We start from the raw sequence: 22,060 nt of genomic DNA on the forward strand, positions 1-22,060 counted from the left end.
CAAGGCCTGTGTGTCCCCTTTCAGTGGACCTCTTCTACTGACCGTGACTGTACTTTCAGAGCGGCTAATCAAGTTGCACTCTCCAAAATCACACATTTCAAATATACATGTTCTGTAATTTCATTTATGGATTATTAATTACCAAGATAAAAATCCAGTGTCTCAATAAAATAAGAATTTCACCTCCTCAACTGTTATTTGCTTCACTTAGTTGGAGAAGTTTGGAATTAATTTGTTTGCTGACATAATATCAATCACTGCACTCCAAAAGTCACTTATCAGGTAAAGTGCTTTGATGTAATAAGGCACCATATAAATACAAGCACTTTTATTAATAACAATAACATAACTAATAGAAAGCTTTCTCAATTCTAACAAGAAATGGATCCTTGTTAAAAATGTTTAAAATCCTGAATATAGATCACAATTTTAATTGGGCCAACCTTACTCTTGGAACCTTAAAAGACTGGATTTGAAGCTGGAGCAAATGATCTGTATATTATTAGTGAGAAATGAGTACTGTACCTTGCTCCAACCACAGGTCTGGGCGGAGAGGAGAGTGAAGTGAGGGGCTGCTGGCGCTGCTCTCCAATACCCACAGGACGGTTATGGGTTGGTGAAACCTAGCACACACACAAAATTTACATCAGTCCTACTAACATACTGCTCCAGTGGGAAGTGTCCAACAATCCACCTAATCAGAAATCCTTCTTTCTGTTGGATAGAATGCCTGTGAAATAAAATTAACACTGTTTGCATTATAATCTTTTTATCTAAAAGGGCATTAAAGACTGCAACATTTTTTCTAGCAACATGGAGATTTGCTTCCTGTCACATGTACATCACACAACTCTTCACCCTCCAAAGAAACAGTGAACAGAACAAGAGCGTGTTCCTTTTTCTGTCCTTCAAATGATAGCTAACAATCCCTATCGCTGGTTGGAGAACTGTGAAAACTAAATCAATCCCAACAAATATGTTGATGACCGAACCAGAATTTTGCAGCCAAACTCAATGGATCAGCAAGTCAGTCAGCAGGAATTACAAGTGTACAAAAACATCTGATTTACTTTTTATGCATTTGCAATAAAATTTTTATAAGATTTTTAAAATCATTTGGTGTTCAGTTTACTAGCAAGGGCCATCTTACCAAATAAGATAATTTATAAACCTCGTAGTGATAAGTTCTGAAAAGAATAAAGTTTTGATTTAATTGAGTCCTGTAGTTCACATCACAGTGTTGTCAAATTGCTCATAATGGATCTTTCAAATGCGATGTGTGTATGATGTGGCACATATATGGAATATGTAAACTATTACATATGGGTGATAACGTAATTAGAGCTACTTCACGCCCAGTTGCAGGGGTGCCACAAGAAGCTGGCAGAGTAGTAGCACTGGAAACCTCACCCACTCAACAGCTGAAAAGACCCCAGGGTAAAGTACAAAATTTATCAGTGCGCACTCGGCAGATATTCAAGTCTTACAGTTGACCAGCAGCAGCCAGAAGGCTCTGAAGGAGGTGGCCTGGAATGCAGGCCTCACAAGCCTGCAGCTGTGCTTAACTTCCCTCCGATTTTGCTGGCACAAGTCTCTGTGAGGTGAAGGGCTTACAACAGGCCGAATCTCAGGAGGGAACGGTCCCTTTGGAATGCTAAAAGGGGAGAGGAAGCTGTGTTTGGTGGTGGCATCACACTGGGGTGGCAGAAATGGCAGAGGATTTACCATGAATACCGAGGCTGATGGGATGGAAGGTTTATCGGAGTTCTGAACATAACATTTTTTGAGAAGCAAACGTTAACCAGCTGAGAGTCAAATGAAGTCATTTTAATTAGCGCAGATGTTCTTTTGTACAAAAAGCTCAAGGTTAATCAAAAGCATTAAAGTAAAAAGCGCCAGAACAAGCTTTTTGAGGTAGAATAGTAGAGTACAGAATAGCAGCCACTATCTAGCTATGAAGCCATGCTCATTAGATTCCTGGAGTAGTATCTGGAGAATACATAATGAGCTTTTGATTTGGTTCACTTTTGCCAGGGGGATTGAAGTACAGCATAACAGTGCAGTGTAGCCTTGTAACAAAGACATTAATTGTCCATATCAGAGTTCTCATAGCTGACAAACACTCTCATCAGTCTGCTCTAATGGGCAAAATATGGTAATTCACTAAGAGACACTGAGCACAATTACTGTAAATCACAGTGCTCCATACCAATAACTTCAATATTATTGATGCTTTATGCATTCTACAGAGGACTGGGTCAGCGTCTGTAGTATATCAAGTGTCTCACTCCAAGCAACATAAAAGGATTGAATATGGATATATTCTACATCATATGATTGTTCATAAAAATCATTGAAATCCACATTAACTCTTTAGTCAGACTGCCACAAGTACTGAATATGTTCATTTCCAGACATTTCAGGTAATTATTATAAATCATTGTAAATCTATTTCAGAACAATGATACTGTACAGAAATCAGCCTATACCTTCCATGGAAGGGTAATGTTCACAATTATTGTAAATCATCTGCACCACTACTATCCTTTTTCAGACAGCAATGACATTGAAGGCTGTCTCTTTTTTCACATGCACAGAAATAAAATCAACTGCAGTCACTGTATCTGTCATGGTAACAGTTCTTAGAAGCACACCATAAATAAGCACATATAGGTGAGCACAATGTCCATTTCCTGGAATTGACTCAGCCCGTTCCCTCATCACTACTCTGCAACTCTCTAGGAACTCTACTGCACATGCAGAAGCTGATAGAAAAGTAGCTTCAAAAGAAGCATCTTGAAGAAATAATGGACTAGGACACTGAATACAAGTGCTGGACACTAAATTCAGGTAATGTTTGTTGTCTACAGAATCACTTCTACAGCCCAGTAAAACAAGTTTCCAACTTAGGAAAGAAACAGGCTATTTTCCCTCCATTATTAGGCTCCACTGCTGTCCAGTGGTCAACTCTGATAATCAGGTGGTCAGAATGGTTCAGCTCAGGGTTATACTGATCTACAAATATCTAAATGAAAGCAAGTGCTGGGGAAGAAGCAGGGTGTTTATTTTTCTATGCTGCTTGATATATGCTCCATTCAGGTCCTGGCTGAGAACTGGAAAAATTCACATTCAGACAGCCAGTAAATTTGAATGTAAATCGATACTGAGATTTGCAGATTCACACCTAGTTTACTGGGATCCAAGTGTCAGTGCCTCAAATGAACAATTTTTGAATTTCGGTAATACTCTCAGAAGAATATTCTATGGATGCCCACACTTCTCTAACTACTTTTTACTCAAAACTATAAAATGACACAAAACTGATTTCTACAGCTATTATATTAAAAGCAATATGGCCAAGCGGGAGTGAGATTTACCTCTGCGACCTGGGCCCTCTGTCGGCTACAAGGATTTCACATAAAATTCGCCTGTTCAGTTCCTTATGGATGCAGCCTCTTGGACAGTACTGTCATAACTCAGTGCTGGACTGACTGTTCCGCTATGAGATACGATAGAGTGGTGGCTAATGATAAGATGGAATCAATAACATAACAGCACAAGAAATAGAAGCAGAAGTGGGCCATACAGCCCTTTGAGCCTGCTCCATGATCATGGTTGATCTTCAACCTCAACTCCACTTCCAGGCCACATCCCCATATTGCTTGATTCCCTTAGAGTCCAAAAATCTATCAATCTAATTTTTGAATACACTCAACGACTGAGCATCCACAGAGTTCTGCGGTAGCGAATTCCAAAGATTCACAACCCTCTGAGTGAATAAGGTTCTCCTTATCTTGGTGCTAAATGGCCGACCCCTCATCCTGAGACTATGAGCCTTAGTTCGACTCTCCAGCCAGGGGAAAAAAGTCTCTCAGCATCGACTCTGTCAAGCCCTCTAAGAATTTTATAGGTTTCAATAACTGAAGCAACAGGTGAAGGGGTTTTCTGAAGTTGGTGTAAAGATGCATGTTATTGGGGAACAGTAGAGGAACTTTCCCTTGCATATAAGCCATGTTATAATGAGCATTCTAGAATTGTACATGAGAAGAAGAAAAAACTTGACCTTTATACAGCACTCAATTTGTGCTCACAGGGTTTCACTAACAGTTGTTTTTAGTGGTGTTCGCTGAGGGATGGATTTTGGCCAGGACACAGAAAGAACAGTACCATGGGATCCTATACTACCACACGGAGCCTTGGTTTGACGTCTTAACCAAAAGATGACACCTCTGCTGATGCAGGACTCAGTACTTCACTGAAATATCATCTTGAGGCTCCAAGCTCAAATCCATGATCTCCTGATTTAGCCAAGCTGTCAATGAAACTGAAACAATGCATTAAACAGAAAATGAATGCCAAAACAGAATCTATACCTCTCCCTTTAACGGAAACAACATTTTTCCACTCCATTATAGATCAGTCTTATTTCAAATGGTACAAAAGACAACTGGTGCTCAAAGGGCTAACCAACAAAGGTATGACTAAACATGAGTTATTCCAAAACAGAGGAAGGAAGGTGGATTTAATATGTCCTCCACACATACTTATTTAAACTTTGCCTTGCAATGAGACCAGCTAGCCAATTCATTTGCTGACAGTATCCACCTGACATACTTTAACATCAAGGATCTTGAGCATAGAGTCATAGAGTTATACAGATCCTTCGGCCCATCGTGTCTGTGCCGGCCATCAAGCACCTAACGATTCTAATCCCATTTTCCAGCACTTGGCCCATAGCCTTGTATGCTATGGCGTTTCAAGTGCTCATCGAAATATTTCTTAAATATTGTGAGGGTTCCTGCCTCTACCACCCCTTCAGGCAGTGCGTTCCAGATTCCAACCGCCCTCTGGGTAAATCTTTTTCCCCTCAAATCCCCTCTAAACCTCCTGCCCCTTACCTTAACAACCCTTGGTTATTGACCCCTCCGCTAAAGGAAAAGGTTTCTTTCTATCTAACCTATCAATGCCTCATAATTTTGTACACCTCAATCATGTCCCCCCACAGCCTTCTCTGCTCTAAGGAAAACAACCCTAGCCTTTTCAGTCTCTCTTCATAGCTGAAATGCTCCAGCCCAGGCAACATTCTGGTGAATCTGCTCTGCACCCTCTCCAGTGCAATCACATCCTTCCTATAGTGTGGTGCCCAGAACTGTACACAGTACTCCAGCTGTGCCCTAAACTAGTGTTTTATACAGCTCCATCATAACCTCCCTGCTCTTATATTCTATGCCTCGGCTAATAAAGGCAAGTATCCCATATGCCTTCCAAATCACCTTATCTACCTGTACTGCTGCCTCCAGTGATCTGTGGACAAGTACACCAAGGTCCCTCTGTACTTCCTAGGATCCTACCGTCCACTGTATATTCCCTTGCCTTGTTAGTCCTCCCAAAATGCATCACCTCTCACTTCTCAGGATTAAATGCCATTTGCCACTGCTCTGCCCATCTTACCAGCCCTATATCCTCCTCACTATTTACGACACCACTAACTTTCGTGTCATCTGCGAATTTACTGATCATACCTCCTATTTTCACGTCTAAATCATTAATGTACACTACAAACAGCAAAGGATCCAGCACCGATCCCTGTGGTACACCACTGGTCACAGGCTTCCACTCGCAAAAACAACCCTTGACCATTACCATCTGCCTCCTGCCACGAAGCCAATTTTGGATCCAATTTACCAAATTGCCCTGGATCCCATGGGCTCTTACCTTCTTAACCAATCTCCCATGCAGGACCTTATCAAAAACCTTACTGAAGTCCATGTAGACTACATAAACTGCTTTACCCTCATCTACACATCTAGTCACCGCCTCAAAAAATTCAATCAAGTTAGTTAGACATGATCTCCCCCTGACAAAGCCATGCTGACTATCCCTGATTAATCCCTGCCTCTTCAAGTGGAGATTAATCCTGTCCCTCAGAAACCTTTCCAATAATTTCCCAACCACTGATGTTAGACTCACCGGCCTGTAATTACCTGGCTTATCCCTGCTACCCTTCTTGAATAATGGTAGCACATTCGCTGTCCTCCAGTCCTCCGGTATCTCTCCTGTGGCCAGAAAGTATTTGAAAATTTATGTCAGAGCCCCTGCTATCTCCTCTCTTGCCTCACATAACAGCCTGGGATACATCTCATCTGGGTATGGGGATTTATCCACTTTTAAGCCCGCGAAAACAGCTAATACTTCCTCCCTTTCATTGCTAATATGTTCAAGCATATCACAATCCCCCTCCCTGATCTCTACACCTACATCATCCTTCTCCATAGTAAACACAGATGAAAAGTAATCATTTAAAACCTTACTTATATCCTCTGGCTCCATACACAGATTGCCACTTTGGTCCCGATTGGGCCCTACTCTTTCCCTGGTTATCCTTTTGCCAATGCTGGGAATTTCAGCATAAATTCTCAATATCAGAAAAAACCATCAATAACAACAAGATGGGGTAAAGATTTCCTATGTGCAGCATTATAAATAAGGTGTTTATAATTTCAATGCATATAAACACTGAGGGAATCATCCCCATAATGTATTTAGTCCTTTTTAACACTTGATTACCACCCCACTTTAGGAAAGATGTGAGGGCATTGGAGAGAGTACAGAAAAGATTCACGAGAATGGTTCCAGGGATGAGGAATTTCAGTTACGAAGATAGACTGGAGAAATTAGGACTGTTTTCCTTGGAGAAGAGAAGGCTGAGAGGAGATTTGATAGAGGTATTCAAAATCATGAGGGTCTGGACAGAGTAGATAGAGAGAAACTGTTCCCACTCGTGAAAAGATCGAGAATGAGAGGGCACAGATTTAAAGTATTTGGTAAGAGAAGCAAAAGTGACATGAGGAAAAACTTTTTCACGCAGCGAGTGGTTAAGGTCTGGAATGCTCTGCCTGAGAATGTGGTGGAGGCCGGTTCGATTGAAGCATTCAAAAGGGAATTAGACAGTTATATGAAAAGGAAGAATGGGGAGAAGGCAGGGGAATGGAACTGAGGGAGTTGCTCTTTCAGCGAGCTGATGCGGACACAATGGACCGAGTGGCCTCCTTCTGCATTGTAATGATTCTGTGATTACTTTTATTTTTCTATTCCAAAGGGTACGAAGTGCTTTCCTCTGCGCTATATGCATTCAAATCATAAATACCTTCTTTATAATACTGCACAGAGGCAATCTTTACCCCATCTTTTTATTATTGATGGCTTTGTAATGTACTATAATCCAAGGCGTTGCGCAAACGACTACTGGCAACACCTATGCAGTCATATTCAGCTGGCCTCAGACACCGGAAACATCAGAGGAATGTATGATGGCATGAAGAGAGCTCTTGGGCCAACCATCAAGAAGATCGCCCCCCCCTCAAATCTAAATCGGGGGACATAATCACTGACCAACGCAAACAGATGGACCGCTGGGTTGAGCACTACCTAGAACTGTACTCCAGGGAGAATGCTGTCACTGAGACTGCCCTCAATGCAGCCCAGCCTCTACCAGTCATGGATGAGCTGGACATACAGCCAACCAAATCGGAACTCAGTGATGCCACTGATTCTCTAGCCAGCGGAAAAGCCCCTGGGAAGGACAGCATTACCCCAGAAATAATCAAGAGTGCCAAGCCTGCTATACTCTCAGCACTACATGAACTGCTATGCCTGTGCTGGGACGAGGGAGCAGTACCCCAGGACATGTGCGATGCCAACATCATCACCCTCTATAAAAACAAAGGTGACCGCGGTGACTGCAACAACTACCGTGGAATCTCCCTGCTCAGCATAGTGGGGAAAGTCTTTGCTCGAGTCGCTCTGAACAGGCTCCAGAAGCTGGCCGAACGCGTCTAACCTGAGGCACAGTGTGGCTTTCGTGCAGAGAGATCGACCATTGACATGCTGTTCTCCCTTCGTCAGATACAGGAGAAATGCCGTGAACAACAGATGCCCCTCTACATTGCTTTCATTGATCTCACCAAAGCCTTTGACCTCGTCAGCAGACGTGGTCTCTTCAGACTACTAGAAAAGATTGGATGTCCACCAAAGCTACTAAGTATCATCACCTCATTCCATGACAATATGAAAGGCACAATTCAACATGGTGGCTCCTCATCAGAGCCCTTTTCTATCCTGAGTGGTGTGAAACAGGGCTGTGTTCTCGCACCCACACTTTTTGGGATTTTCTTCTCCCTGCTGCTTTCACATGCGTTCAAATCCTCTGAAGAAGGAATTTTCCTCCACACAAGATCAGGGGGCAGGTTGTTCAACCTTGCCTGTCTAAGAGCGAAGTCCAAAGTACGGAAAGTCCTCATCAGAGAACTCCTCTTTGCTGACGATGCTGCTTTAACATCTCACACTGAAGAGTGCCTGCAGAGTCTCATCGACAGGTTTGCGTCTGCCTGCAATGAATTTGGCCTAACCATCAGCCTCAAGAAAACGAACATCATGGGGCAGGCCGTCAGAAATGCTCCATCCATCAATATTGGCGACCACGCTCTGGAAGTGGTTCAAGAGTTCACCTACCTAGGCTCAACTATCACCAGTAACCTGTCTCTAGATGCAGAAATCAACAAGCGCATGGGTAAGGCTTCCACTGCTATGTCCAGACTGGCCAAGAGAGTGTGGGAAAATGGCGCACTGACACGGAACACAAAAGTCCGAGTGTATCAGGCCTGTGTCCTCAGTACCTTGCTCTACGGCAGCGAGGCCTGGACAACGTATGCCAGCCAAGAGCGACGTCTCAATTCATTCCATCTTCGCTGCCTTCGGAGAATACTTGGCATCAGGTGGCAGGACTATATCTCCAACACAGAAGTCCTTGAAGCGGCCAACACCCCCAGCTTATACACACTACTGAGTCAGCGGCGCTTGAGATGGCTTGGCCATGTGAGCCGCATGGAAGATGGCAGGATCCCTCCCCAAAGACACATTGTACAGCGAGCTCGCCACTGGTATCAGACCCACCGGCCGTCCATGTCTCCGCTATAAAGACGTCTGCAAACGCGACATGAAATCGTGTGACATTGATCACAAGTCGTGGGAGTCAGTTGCCAGCATTCGCCAGAGCTGGCGGGCAGCCATAAAGACAGGGCTAAATTGTGGCGAGTCGAAGAGACTTAGTAGTTGGCAGGAAAAAAGACAGAGGCGCAAGGGGAGAGCCAACTGTGCAACAGCCCCGACAAACAAATTTCTCTGCAGCACCTGTGGAAGAGCCTGTCACTCCAGAATTGGCCTTTATAGCCACTCCAGGCGCTGCTTCACAAACCACTGACCACCTCCAGGCGCATATCCATTGTCTCTCGAGATAAGGAGGCCCAAAAGAATAATCCAAGCAGCAGAGTGAACTTGATAGATATAATTAAATCCAGTGGCTAATGTAAATAATGTGTTAACTGCGTTCAGAATAATACAGGAGGCAACACAAAATTGCTGACTGGAATTCCATACCAAAATAAACATAACAAAAGGTTTAAAAAATATTTTACACAAATTAATTCAGTGATAATATCATACGGCAGTCTGAAGTGGTAAATTTACAACTGATCTCTGGAAGTTCTTCAAACAAAAAGTGATCAACAGGGAATGGAGTTCCAGTAGGAAAAGTGGAAGCAAAAACCATAGAATTATTTAAGGAACAATAGAAATCTGTGATGGCAAGAGGTGGGATTGCAGGCTCGAGGCCCTAGGTAATATTGAACACTGCAGGACCAACAGAAATAAGGGCCCTTTGCCTAAAATTAATTTAGTTTATTTTTGAAAAGAAGAGAAACCAAATCAAATTATAAAATGGCAGAAATTATTGGCTTTGAATCTAATTTCCCATCCCTATGCTTAATGCTGAGCACAGATGCGATAAGCACAAATAACACTAAAAATGTTAAGCAATGTATACAATCCTCCCCCACCTGAGCAAAATGCCTGAGAAGGCCGGAGAAGAACAGCATTAAGGGGAGGGGGAAGTTCTGCAAGGCAGGTTGTTCACCTGTTCGTCCGCTGTAACTTCAGCAGGAGAGCCATGGGTAACCTTGGGAAAAGTGTTAAATGTATTTTTTTCTGGGGTTCCTTACAGCCTTTATGCCAAAGTTGCAAAAGATGAGTGAGAGAACACCTGTAGAAATCCACTCCCCGGGTTAACATCGGGGCATAAGGTTAGATTTTTCACTGGGCAAAATCTGAAGCAGAAATAAGGCAGAGTGCAACTACATGCCTTCCTGATGAGAAGTTCCCGAGTCAGCCTAATATTAATATTGAAATCGAGTTCCTGGGGTTATGAATGTCACTAATTATGAGCTCCACATTTTGGGAGCGGCTGCAGGATTTAAAATGTGCGACAGATTAAAAGAGACTAGCAACTTTTTACTTAAAATAGCAACAACTTGCATTTATACTGCACCTTTAGGACAGAAAAACATCGCAAGACACCTCACAGAGAGTGTGAGGAAAAAAGTTGTTGAACCAAAGGAGAAGTTAGGAAAGGTGACCAAAGACAGTGGTTTAAAGGAGGGCCTTCAGGAAAGAGATGGAGATACAGAGGGGTTTAGGCAGGGAACTGCAGAGATTGGGATCTAGATCCCAACGCCACCAAAGGTGAACTGAAAGGGAGCATATGCACAAGGGACTGGAGCCAGAGAACCAGAGAATTTGGGGAAATCACAGAATTGTTACAGTGCAGAAGGAGGCCATTTGGCCCATCGTGTCGGCACTGGCTCTCTGAAAGGACAATTCCCTCAGTTCCATTCCTCCGCCTTCTCCCCGTAAGCCTGCACATTCTTCCTTTTCATATAACTGTCTAATTGAAGGGGAGGTAGATGTTGGATGGCAGGAGTAGTTTACATAAATGAGATAGGGCAAAGCCATGCAAGGAATTAAACACACGGTTGAGAATTTTAACTGTGCCTTTGTACAAAGAGGTAGGAATTTGGGAGAGGAGGTGCAATTGCTGAGCAGAAGAGCTGAAAAGCAGGTGAGGGGAGGAGGAGTTGAGCAGGTGTTGATATTGAATGAGAAAGGGACAGAGACGTAGTGTGCTAGGTTCTGGAGTGCCAGCAAAATCTGTAGGTGAACAGACACAAAGGGAGTTCTGGGTCACACAGACATGGCTGACATTAAAGCAATACATATTTTCAATGCTCCTGGAACATAAATCATATATCCAGGAAACAACACATGGAAGGCAGAGGGTGGAATATCTGGCAGCAAGTGCTCTTGCTAGACACTCTTAAACGGCAACTGGTTCCAAATTTGGAAAACGTCAGAGGCAAGGGGCAAACAGCCCCCAAGACCCTGAATCCCCTTGCAGAGTCCCTGAGACCCCAAATCCCCTTGCAGAGACCGAGACCCCGAACTCCCTTGCAGAGCCCCCAAGTACCTGAACCCCCTTGCAGAACCCCGAGATCTCGAATCCCCTTGCAGAGCCTGAGACCCTGAACCCCCTTGCAGAGACCGAGACCCCGAACCCCCCTGCAGAGCCCAAGACCCCGAATCCACTTGCAGAGCCCCCAAGTACCTGAACCCCCTTGCAGAACCCCGAGATCCCGAATCCCCTTGCAGAGCCTGAGACCCTGAACCCCCTTGCAGAGACCGAGACCCCGAACCCCCTTGCAGAGCCCAAGACTCCGAATCCACTTGCAGAGCCCGAGACCCCAAATCCCCTTGCAGAGACCGAGACCCCGAACCCCCTTGCAGAGACCGAGACCCCGAACCCCCTTGCAGAGACCGAGACCCTGAACCCCCTTGCAGAGCCCGAGACCCCGAATCCACTTGCAGAGCCCGAGACCCCAAATCCCCTTGCAGAGACCGAGACCCCGAACCCCCTTGCAGAGGCCGAGACCCTGAACCCCCTTGCAGAGACCGAGACCCCGAATCCACTTGCAGAGACCGAGACCCTGAACCCCCTTGCAGAGCCCAAGACCCCAAATCCCCTTGCAGAGACCGAGACCCCGAACCCCCTTGCAGAGCCCGAGACCCTGAATCCACTTGCAGAGCCCGACCCTGAACCCCCTTGCAGAGACCGAGACCCCGAACCCCCTTGCAGAGACCGAGACCCTGAACCCCCTTGCAGAGCCCGAGACCCCAAATCCCCTTGCAGAGACCGAGACCCCGAACCCCCTTGCAGAGCCCGAGACCCCGAATCCACTTGCAGAGCCCGACCCTGAACCCCCTTGCAGTGCCCGAGACCCCGAATCCACTTGCAGAGCCCCAAGATCCCGAATCCCCTTGCAGAGACCGAGATCCCGAACCCCCTTGCAGAGCCCGAGACCCCGAATCCACTTGCAGAGCCCCCAAGACCCTGAACCCCCTTGCAGAGCCCCGAGATCCCGAATCCCCTTGCAGAGACCGAGATCCCGAACCCCCTTGCAGAGCCCCCAAGACCCTGAATCCCCTTGCAGAGCCCGAGACCCTGAACCCCCTTGCAGAGCCCGAGACCCCGAATTCACTTGCAGAGCCCCGAGATCCCAAATCCCCTTGCAGAGACCGAGCCCCCGAATCCATTTGCAGAGCCCCCAAGACCCTGAACCCCCTTGTAGAGCCCCGAGATCCTGAATCCCCTTGCAGAGCCCGAGACCCCGAATCCCCTTGCAGAGCCCGAGACCCCGAATCCCCTTGCAGAGCCTCCAAGACACCAATTTCTCCTTGCAGAGCCTCCAAGACCCCAATTCCTGCTTGCTCAGCTCCTGACACCCCGAAACCCGTGCCCACAGCAACACTGTCTGACAACGGTCTCCGAAGCCCCCTCTTCTCCCATGCAGCAATACTCAGGACTGCTTCCCTGTTGAGACAATAACAAACGTAAAGCTGAAGGCACATGAGCACCGTCTGCAGTTGACACAACCGAGATCCTATCATTAAATTGCAATTAACTATATTTAAATGCATTTAGAAGAGCTGCTCAGCAATTTAAAATAGCTCTACGTCGCATCAGAGCGCCAATGCTGTACCCATGATATCATGCAGGCACTTGTGAACATTTGTGGAGTCATATAGGAAGCTTTTGCTGAAGAGCCACAAAACAGGCAGACAAAGTGAATGCAGTTACCACACCATTCTGGACATGGAAAACAATGAGCAGAAAGCTATGATATGAAAAGGGCACAAAGTAAATATATCATTGTATTAACATGATGAAAATAGCTGTTACTGTCTAGATAAGTCAGTAGAGGTTTTAATTATCAGCATTCGGGAACTTTTGACAATTCTGTGAAAGATATCAAACAGCATCAAGCATATGCAGATTCAGGTTGTGCTAATAGTGATAACAGTCCAAATAAGGACTTTTCTGAAGAAAATAACCAGATGTTAGAAGCAAGAAACTGTATTTTTAGATCTGAAGTGTGGCACTGATTGAGGAGATTGTTTAAAATGTTCTGAAGCACAGGAGGGAAGTCAACATTCTAACTCACACTAGGGTTCTACCTTTAATGTGAGCCAGAATAGTTTCCTATTTGAGACCACTCTGATCTTGTGTTCGTAGGCCAAGCTTACTCACAATTAAAAATCTTTGATGGCCACAAGTGTTCCTCAGTCCCAGGAAAAGCCTCGAAGTGTCCATGAAGACCTTGCTGTTGAAAAGTGCAGGCTGCTACAGCAAGCAGTTAGCTCCTGGCATCTGCAACTGAAGCTATATGCATGCTGTGTAGGTTTGCATTCACACACAGAGGGATGTCCACTTGCCACAGGACTGGATTTCTAGCATCTCAATGTCCAGAAAAAGGCTGTTCATATCCAGTGGGAATAAATGCTCACAGATGATGAGGGACCATCATGATTAAAGCATCTAACCCAATATGAGGAGACGGTCCTTAGCATATTTGGCCTCAGGTGTGTGGAAGATGCATACAGAGGAAAGTTCAGAAGAGTGCTCCCCTCACTCGGCAAGTATCCTCCTTTTGTTTCTCTCGTTACCCTTAATCACCTACTGGCTCAGTAACACAAAGGCAGTCGACGTATAACAGTAGCATTGCACACAATATATTATTATGTTTGCAGTATTTTTAAACTAGATTATTTTCCTGGCGTTCATCAATACAGATAACTTCTGTAACCAGTGACTAGTGGGGAAACGCGAAGATCAGTGTTTGGGCCCCAGTTATTCACAATCCACATCAATGATTTGGATGTGGGGACCAAATGTAATATTTCCAACTTTGCTGATGACACTAGGTGGGAATGTGAGTTGTGAGGAGGATGCAAAGAGGCTTCAAGGGGATTTAGACAGGCTACGTGAGTGGGTAAGAACATGGTAGATGGAATATAATGTGGAAAAATGTGAAGTTATCCACTTTGGTAGGAAAAAACAGAAATGCAGAATATTTCTTAAATGGTGAGAGACTGGTGTCCAAAGGGACCTGGGTGTCCTTGTTCATAAGGCACTGAAAGCTAACATACAGGTGCTGGAAGCAGTTAGGAAGGCAAATGGTATATTGGCCTTTATTGCAAGAGGATTTGAGTACAAAAATGAAGAAGTCTTGTTGCAATTGTATAGAGCATTGGCAAGACTGCACCTGGAGTGTTGTGTGCAGTTTTGGTCTCCTTACCTAAGGAAAGATATAATTGCCATAGAGGGAGTGCAACTAAGGTTCACCAGACTAATCCCTGGGATGGCGGGATTGTCCTATGAGGAGAGATTGAGGAGCTGGGCTTGTATTCTCTAGAGTTTAGAAGAATGAGAGGTGATCTCATTGAAACATACAAAATTCTTACAGGGCTCGACAGGGTTGATGCAGGAAGGATGTTTCCCCTGGCTGGGGGGGTCTAGAACCAGGGGACACAGTCTCAGAATAAGAAATAAGCCATTTAGGACTGAGATGAGGAGGAATTTCTTCACTCAGAGGGTGGTGAATCTGTGGAATTCTCTACTCCAGAGGGTGGTGGAGACTCAATTACTGAGTATATTTAAGACAGAGATTGATAGATTTCTAGATATCAAGGGTTATGGGGATAGTGTGGGAAAATGGAGTTGAGTTAGAAGATCAGCCATGATCTAGCTGAATGGTGGAGCAGGCTCGATGGGGCGAATGGCGTTGTCCTGCTCCAATGTTCTGATGTAAGTGACACAGTTTATGACCTGCTGTCTGTCTTCACCTGCCTAGTACCCAGATAAAGAAACAAACTCCCCCAAGTTCATGGAAACACTCTTCCTTCTCTCCCATTTACAGTTCATGAATCCTTCTCCCTCAATTAACGCTGACAATTTCCTCCCCTTTCAGTTCATACTGGCAATTTTGTCAACCTTCTGAATTCCAGTTGACAATCTTCCTCTTTTCCTTGCCACACCCATATATTAAGAGGCATGAACTATGCAGTGGGACGTTTTATAAGATCAGCAATTCTTGTAGAACAGAGTTAATCCACCAAAACAGCAGTATTCAGCAATTAGGAGCCAGATTTAGGTGTAGTACCAGGAGTCACACGAAGGGTGGAACTTGGTATGATGCGAGCAGTGTTCAGTTTTCTCTTTGTTTATGCTGTTCCAGGGTAAAAAGCAACAAACACTGGACTATGCCCCAGCTTATGTTATGAGTTCATAATGTACAACAGATAAGAGTACAATGTGCATATAGAACAATGAGAGGACTGGAGCTATAACGAAACTATTGCAATTACATGCATGCCGAAATCCAAAGCCTACTTTATCTTCACCCCGAGTGCTCATTTAAAAACCTGATACCCCATATGAATTAATGATAATAATGGGTCTCGAGTTACATGTAATTATAGTTAGGTATTGTGAAACCCACCATTACAACTCTTAAGGATACACACATTTGAAATATCACATGATTTAGCTTAAGCATGTCAACTGTGAAAACAATTAGAAGGATCATTGCTAACTGACAATTTTCCTTATTGCTGACCACAATTTAGACAGTTAAGATCATTTATTGCTCATTGTTTTCTGCAAGTAGAGAGAATCTGCATTACAGTTTGGCTTATACTGGCACCTCAGAGCAAGGCAGGGACATGCAGAGTTCTGGGAGTCCATAGTATTTGTGGTATGATTGCTGCCTTTGAATGTGGACAGGGACCTGTCCAGCAGATCATTCAATATATGTGGCACAATTGAATGAAACTAATCATGCCATTTAATTTAAAATCTCCTAGGTGACTGTCGTTCTGGAGTACAGACTGTTTACTGACAATTGAGTCGAGCCTGTGATTGGGGGCAAGATAAATGATTCTTTGTATTCCTATTGAAAGTCAACTCTGGCCAGGGGTTTATATTAGACTGTCTATCATTAACTCAACAGTCAATTGATAGCCCGCCATGAATTGGCGCTAGTTTGTCTCTGTGATGGTGTTTCACCATATAGGAAGTGCATATCTATTTTCATGATCCAAAATATGTTGAGAGATAGCTCTGGGAAAAGTGCTCTTCACTGTTTAGATTTGTATCAGAGAGGAGAAAAGTATATAATTACTGTACCATATACTGCTTTGCACTGATTACCATTCATTTAACCACTTTACATTAAATAAACTATGGCCGGAATTTTACGCCACCCCAACGAGCCAGATGGTGGTGGGTGGGTGGGGGGGGCCTAAAACGGAGCGGGATACTCCAGGAGCTCTTCTTGACCCGCTCCCGCCTCCGCCCCACATTACATAGGACCGGGGTGGGGGGCGAAAAATGGGCCGCCCACCCCAGGCCAATCAAGGCCCTTAAGTTGCCAATTAACGGCCACTTAAGGGCATTTGCCCACCTCTACGCGGATTTTACGCATGGCAAGCGGGCGTCCTGCAGCCAGGAAAGGCCACCCGGTAAAAGCTGGCAGCCTCTCAGCGCCCCTGGGGTGAGCCCTGACAATTGGGCACAGGGTGCCCGATTGAGGGGCTGTCCCCGCTTCCCCAACCACCCCCAGGAACCAAGACTCTCCCTTTCCTCCCAAATGACCACCCTTGTCTCGCCGGGGCCCGACCGATTACCCCCGGCGAGGCAACCAAACCTCACCTTGGATCCCGGCTAACAGGCGGCTGGGCTGCAGTCCCAGCAGTGGCCACCGCTCCCAGCGTGGAAGTGATGGCCAACTCCATGAGAACACTTGCAGAACTGACTATGATGAAACCTGTGATGGCCAATGTTTCAGCCTCAATTGCAGCACAAGCAGAATCCATCCAATGTCTGAGTCCTACAGTGGAAGCTCAAACTGATGTTACATCCTCAGTAGAGACAACTATCTCAAAATCACCATTAACTAAACACTATATAGCAGGCAGCTAATACACTAAATTACAGAGAACGTTTTTTTTCCCATTAACTTATTAACACCCATGAAAACCTCACATGACATTTATGCATTACACAATGTTCTCATCGAAAAGGTATTCTTGCAGTTAAAAGTTCCAAACTCCTCCCAGTTGCAGTGGGCTGGATCTCCCAGTCCTTCGCAAAGCCAATGTCCTCTTCCCTCACTTCTTCTGAGCACACTCGGCTGGTTTTCTGTTAGTAAGGCAATCTCTGGTGACCCTGTTGGTCTTTTCTCCTCTGCAAACCGGGACTTTCAAACTGGGTTCAAATCTTAGCAGCCTTTTGCTGTATCGGTGATCTGAAAGCAGCTGTTACTCCCTCTCTCTCTCTCTTTTGGCTGCACAGCTCTGCTTGCTGGTTCTTCCCTTTTTACTTTCAGCCTGCCGCCAGACCTGGTTTCCTACAGCAGTATGTTGAGGAACTGACTAGAGAACAGGCTATTTTAGATCTAGTATTATGCAATGAGAAATGGCTAATTAATAATCTTGTTGAAAAAGAACCTTTAGGAATGAGTGACCATAATATGATAGCATTTTACATTATGTTTGAAAGTGAGGTAGTTCAATCTGAAGCCAGGGTGCTAAATTTGAAGAAAGGAAATTATGAAGGTATGAGGGGCAAATTGGCTGAGATGGATTGGGAAAATACATTAAAAGGTATGACAATACATAGGCAATGGATAGTCTTCAAATAATTATTACATAGTTTATAGCAACTATGCATTCCTTAAAGTCACAAAAACCCCAAAAATAAAGGCAGTCAACCATGGCTAACAAAGGAAGTTAAGGATTGTATAAGATTAAAAGAAAAGGCCTATAAAGTTGCCAGAAATAGTAGTAAACCTGAGGATTGGGAGGATTTTAGAATACAGCAAAGGAGGACCAAGAAACTGATAAAGAAAGGGGTAATAGAATATGTATGTAAGCTAGCAAAAATATAAAAACGGACTGTAAAAGCTTCAGTAGGTATGTAAAAAGGAAACGCTTGGCGAAGACAAATGTGGGTGCATTACAGGCAGAGAAAGGAGTATTTATAATGGGGAATAGAGAAATGGCAGAGAAGCTAAATGATTACTTTGTGTCTGTCTTCACTGAGGAAGATACAAGAAATCTCCCAGAATTAGAGATCCAAGGGATTAGGGGGAATGAGGAATTGAAGGAAATTAGTATTAGTAAGAAGGATGAATTGGAGAAATTAATGGGGCTGAAGACTGATAAGTCCCCAGGACCTGATATTCTACATCCCAGAGTGTTGAAAGAGGTAGCTATGGAGATAATAGATGCATTTGTGATCATCTTCCAAAATTCTATTGATTCTGGAGCAGTTCCTGCAGATTGGAAGGTCGCAAATGTCACCCCACTATTTAAGAAGGGAGGGAGAGAGGAAACAGGGAATTACAGACCTGTTAGTCTTACATCAGTCATTGGGAAAATGCTAGAATCTATTCTAAAGGACGTAATAAATGAACACTTGGATAATAATGACCTGATTGGGTATAGTCAACATGGATTTATGAATGGGAAATCATGTTTGACGAACCTATTGGGAGTTTTTTGAGGGTGTTACTAACAGAATTGATAAGTGGGAGCTAGTGGACGTGGTATACTTGGATTTTCAGCAGGCTTTTGATAAAGTCCCCCACAGGAGGCTGGTTAGCAAAATTAAAGCACATGGGATAGGAGGTAATATTCTGGCATGGATTAAGGATTGGTTAACAGGCAAAAAGAAGAGAGTATGAATAAACAGGTCATTCTCATGTTGGCAGGCTGTGACTAGTGGGGTACTGCTGGGATCAGTGCTTGGGCCCCAGCTATTCACAATATATATCAATGATTTGGATGTGGGGACCAAATGTAGCATTTCCAAGTTCGCGGATGACACAAAACTAGGTGGGAATGTGTGTTGTGAGGAAGATGCAAAGTGGCTTCAAGGGGATTTGGACAGACTTAGAGAGTGGGCAAGAACGTGGCAGATGAAATATAATGTGGAAAAATGTGAGGTTATCCACTTTGGTAGGAGGAACAGATGTGCAGAGTAGTTCTTAAATGGTAAGAGATTAGAAAGTGTAGATGTACAAAGGGACCTGGGTGTTCTCGTCAATAAGTCACTGAAAGCTAACATGCAGGTGCAGCAAGCAATTAAGAAGGCTAATGGCATGTTAGCCTTTATTGCAAGAAGATTTGAGTACAGGAGTAGTGAAGTCTTGCTTCTATTGTATAGAACCTTGCTTAGACTGCACCTGGTCCCCTGACGTTAGGAAGGATATTACTGCCATAGAGGGAGTGCAACGAAGGTTCACCAAACTTGTTCCGAGGATGGTGGGACTGTCCTATGAAGAGAGATTGGGGAAACTGGACCTGTATTCTCTAGAGTGTCAGAGAATGCGAGGTGATCTCATTGAAAATACAAAATACTTAAAGGGATAGACAGGGTAGATGCAGGTAAGATGTTTTCCCCTGGTTGTGGAGGCTAGAACCAGGGGACACAATTTCAAAATAAGGGAGAAGCCACTTAGGACAGAGATGAGGAGAAATTTATTTACTCAAAATCTTTGGAATTCTTTACCCCAGAGGGCTGTGGAAGCTCAGTCATTGAGTATGTTTAAAGCAGAGATTGACAGATTTCTAAATACCAATGACATAAAGGGATATGAGGATAGTGTGGGAAAAAGGTATTGAAGTGGAAGATCAGCCATGACTGTATTGAATGGCCAGGCAGGCTCGATGGGCTGAATGGCCTACTCCTGCTCCTATGTTCCTATGCCTGTCAGCCAGCCAGCTCAGACTGCTGCCCCCCAAGCTGAGGTGGTGCAGTCCGATGCCAGGCCCTCAAGGCCCAGAGCTGCTCGCGGGGTTCCTGTAAAGCCATCTGCAGTCTCCAACAGTGCAAGTCCGCAGCCTTCCACCAGCCATGCTGCAGCCACTAGGTTAGCACTGTAGGAGCACTAGGCCAGGCAAAGGCATCCAGAAGACAGGCACTAAGGGATTGCACAAGGGTGATTAGTTGAGTATTATATGGAGTATTGGATGTTTTACTGGATAAAGTTGGTATGGAATGATTGCTTTGTGGTGGCTTTTATTTCAGGATTGTGGCCAAGAGGGTGCTATGATAGTCTATCAAAGAGGGATGGTAAGGTGGGGAAAGTGTTGAGCAATGGGGATCCGGGGTTTCATTCAGGGGAAATGGAGTCCAATGATGCACTCACAGAAAGCCTGTCCAGAACATGGATGTGCCAACTGACTCCTCCCTTCCTCCTTCTCCTCCTGAGATGCTCACTGAACCCATGTTGGAAAGAGGTGTGCTCTCATGATGGCCAGGTTGTGGAGGATGCAACAGACTGTCATGAATCAGGATACCTGTTCTGGCGAGTACTGAAAGTTTCCTCAAGAATGGTCAGTCAGTGGAACCATTGCTTCAGCACTCTGATTGTCTGTTTGATGCTATTCCTCATGGCAGCTGGCACATGTGGCTAGTTTGTGGAGGGGAGTCATCAGCCTGGTGTACAGTGCATATCCCTTATCACAAAGCAACCACTCTCTGGTTCAAAGAGGTGACTGAAAGATTGCTAGAATAGTGGCCTGGCACAGAATGAATGCATCGTGACTGCTGCCAGGATAGCGGGAATTCATCAACATGATGTGTTGGGTGTGGTAGTACACCAACTGCACACTGAACGCGTGGGACCCTTTGCGGTTTCGGTACATCTCACCATTGAGATGTGGCGCCTGCAAAGTCACAGAAGTGCAGTTGAATGCACCCTGCATCATGGGGAAGCCCAGTATTCTGGCAAAACCTGCTCCTTTCTGTTTAGAGAAAAGAGAATTAAGTCCCATCTCCTGGCATACAGAGCCTCTGTGACCTCCAGATGCAGCAAATGACTGTGAACTGCAAGATGTTAGCTCACTTGTTCCAGCCTGGAAGAATCCACTTGCAAAGAAATCGAGGGTGATGTCACCTTCATGGCCACTGGCAACACTGTCCTCACCCTGCTCTGAAACAGCAAGTCCGATTCTAACAGTTCAGTGATCACCTCCTTCGTGAAGCGCATCTGCCAAACACATTGCTCCTGGCTTAGGTGCAGGTCGGAGAAGTACTCCTGGAAGACGCTAGATGGAGAAGGCCACCAGCTGAGAACCCTTCTTTCCCTGCAAGCAGCTTGTCTTCTTTGCTTTCTCTGCTTTATCTCCCTCTGATGCTGAAGCACAAGGGGGACTTCTACTAAAGTCCCATGACTGGGAGCAAGTGATGTGCTCAGGGTCCTGGCAGTAGCAACCAACACCTTCCCATTGCCCAGCACCACCCCGTGCAGACTTTACCAACTTTTCTGAACTTCTCCAAACACTCATGACTTCCAAAAACTCAGCAAGAGTCAGCAGAAAGTAATAAGCAACCGAGGTGCAAGTTGGATAATGATCCCTTTTAACAGTGCTGATGTAGGGTCCCTCATGCTGTTGAACACATTTCCAGCTGAGTGTGTTTAAAAGAGGGCATTGACTAGAGCGACAAGAACAAAAATGGCATGTCGGGTGTCAAATCAGTATTAAATGTTGACTGACGTCAATCTGCCTGCTTTCAGTGCATGCATGTAATGCCTGCGCTAATGTCTCAATAAGGTGGTATTTGGCGTATGCTGCGCCAAAACTACAGGCAATACAAAGCCATAGCATATAAAGCAAAAAGATCATGCTAGAACTTTATAAATCACTGGTTAGGCCTCAGCTGGGATATTGTGGACAATTCTTGGCACCACACTTCAGGAAAGACATAAAGGCCTTTGAAAGGGTATAAAGATGGCTTACTAGGATGTTACCAGGGATGAGGAACTTT

The 22,060-nt window shown here is 44.8% G+C and overlaps 1 protein-coding gene across 3 annotated transcripts in view; it reads right to left on the reverse strand.

Annotated features, from left to right (window-relative positions):
- znf704 (zinc finger protein 704) overlaps positions 1 to 22,060 on the reverse strand; it is a 253,873-nt gene that overhangs the window by 12,050 nt on the left and 219,763 nt on the right. For 2 of the 3 annotated variants that reach the window (XM_068032099.1, XM_068032098.1), the window contains one exon: positions 526 to 623. In XM_068032099.1, coding sequence (XP_067888200.1) covers positions 526 to 623 — 98 coding nt within the window. The other variant, XM_068032100.1, reaches the window with a different exon arrangement.

The sequence above is a fragment of the Heterodontus francisci genome, chromosome 5 (assembly GCF_036365525.1).
Source record: "Heterodontus francisci isolate sHetFra1 chromosome 5, sHetFra1.hap1, whole genome shotgun sequence".
Taxonomy (NCBI): Eukaryota; Metazoa; Chordata; class Chondrichthyes; order Heterodontiformes; family Heterodontidae; genus Heterodontus; species Heterodontus francisci.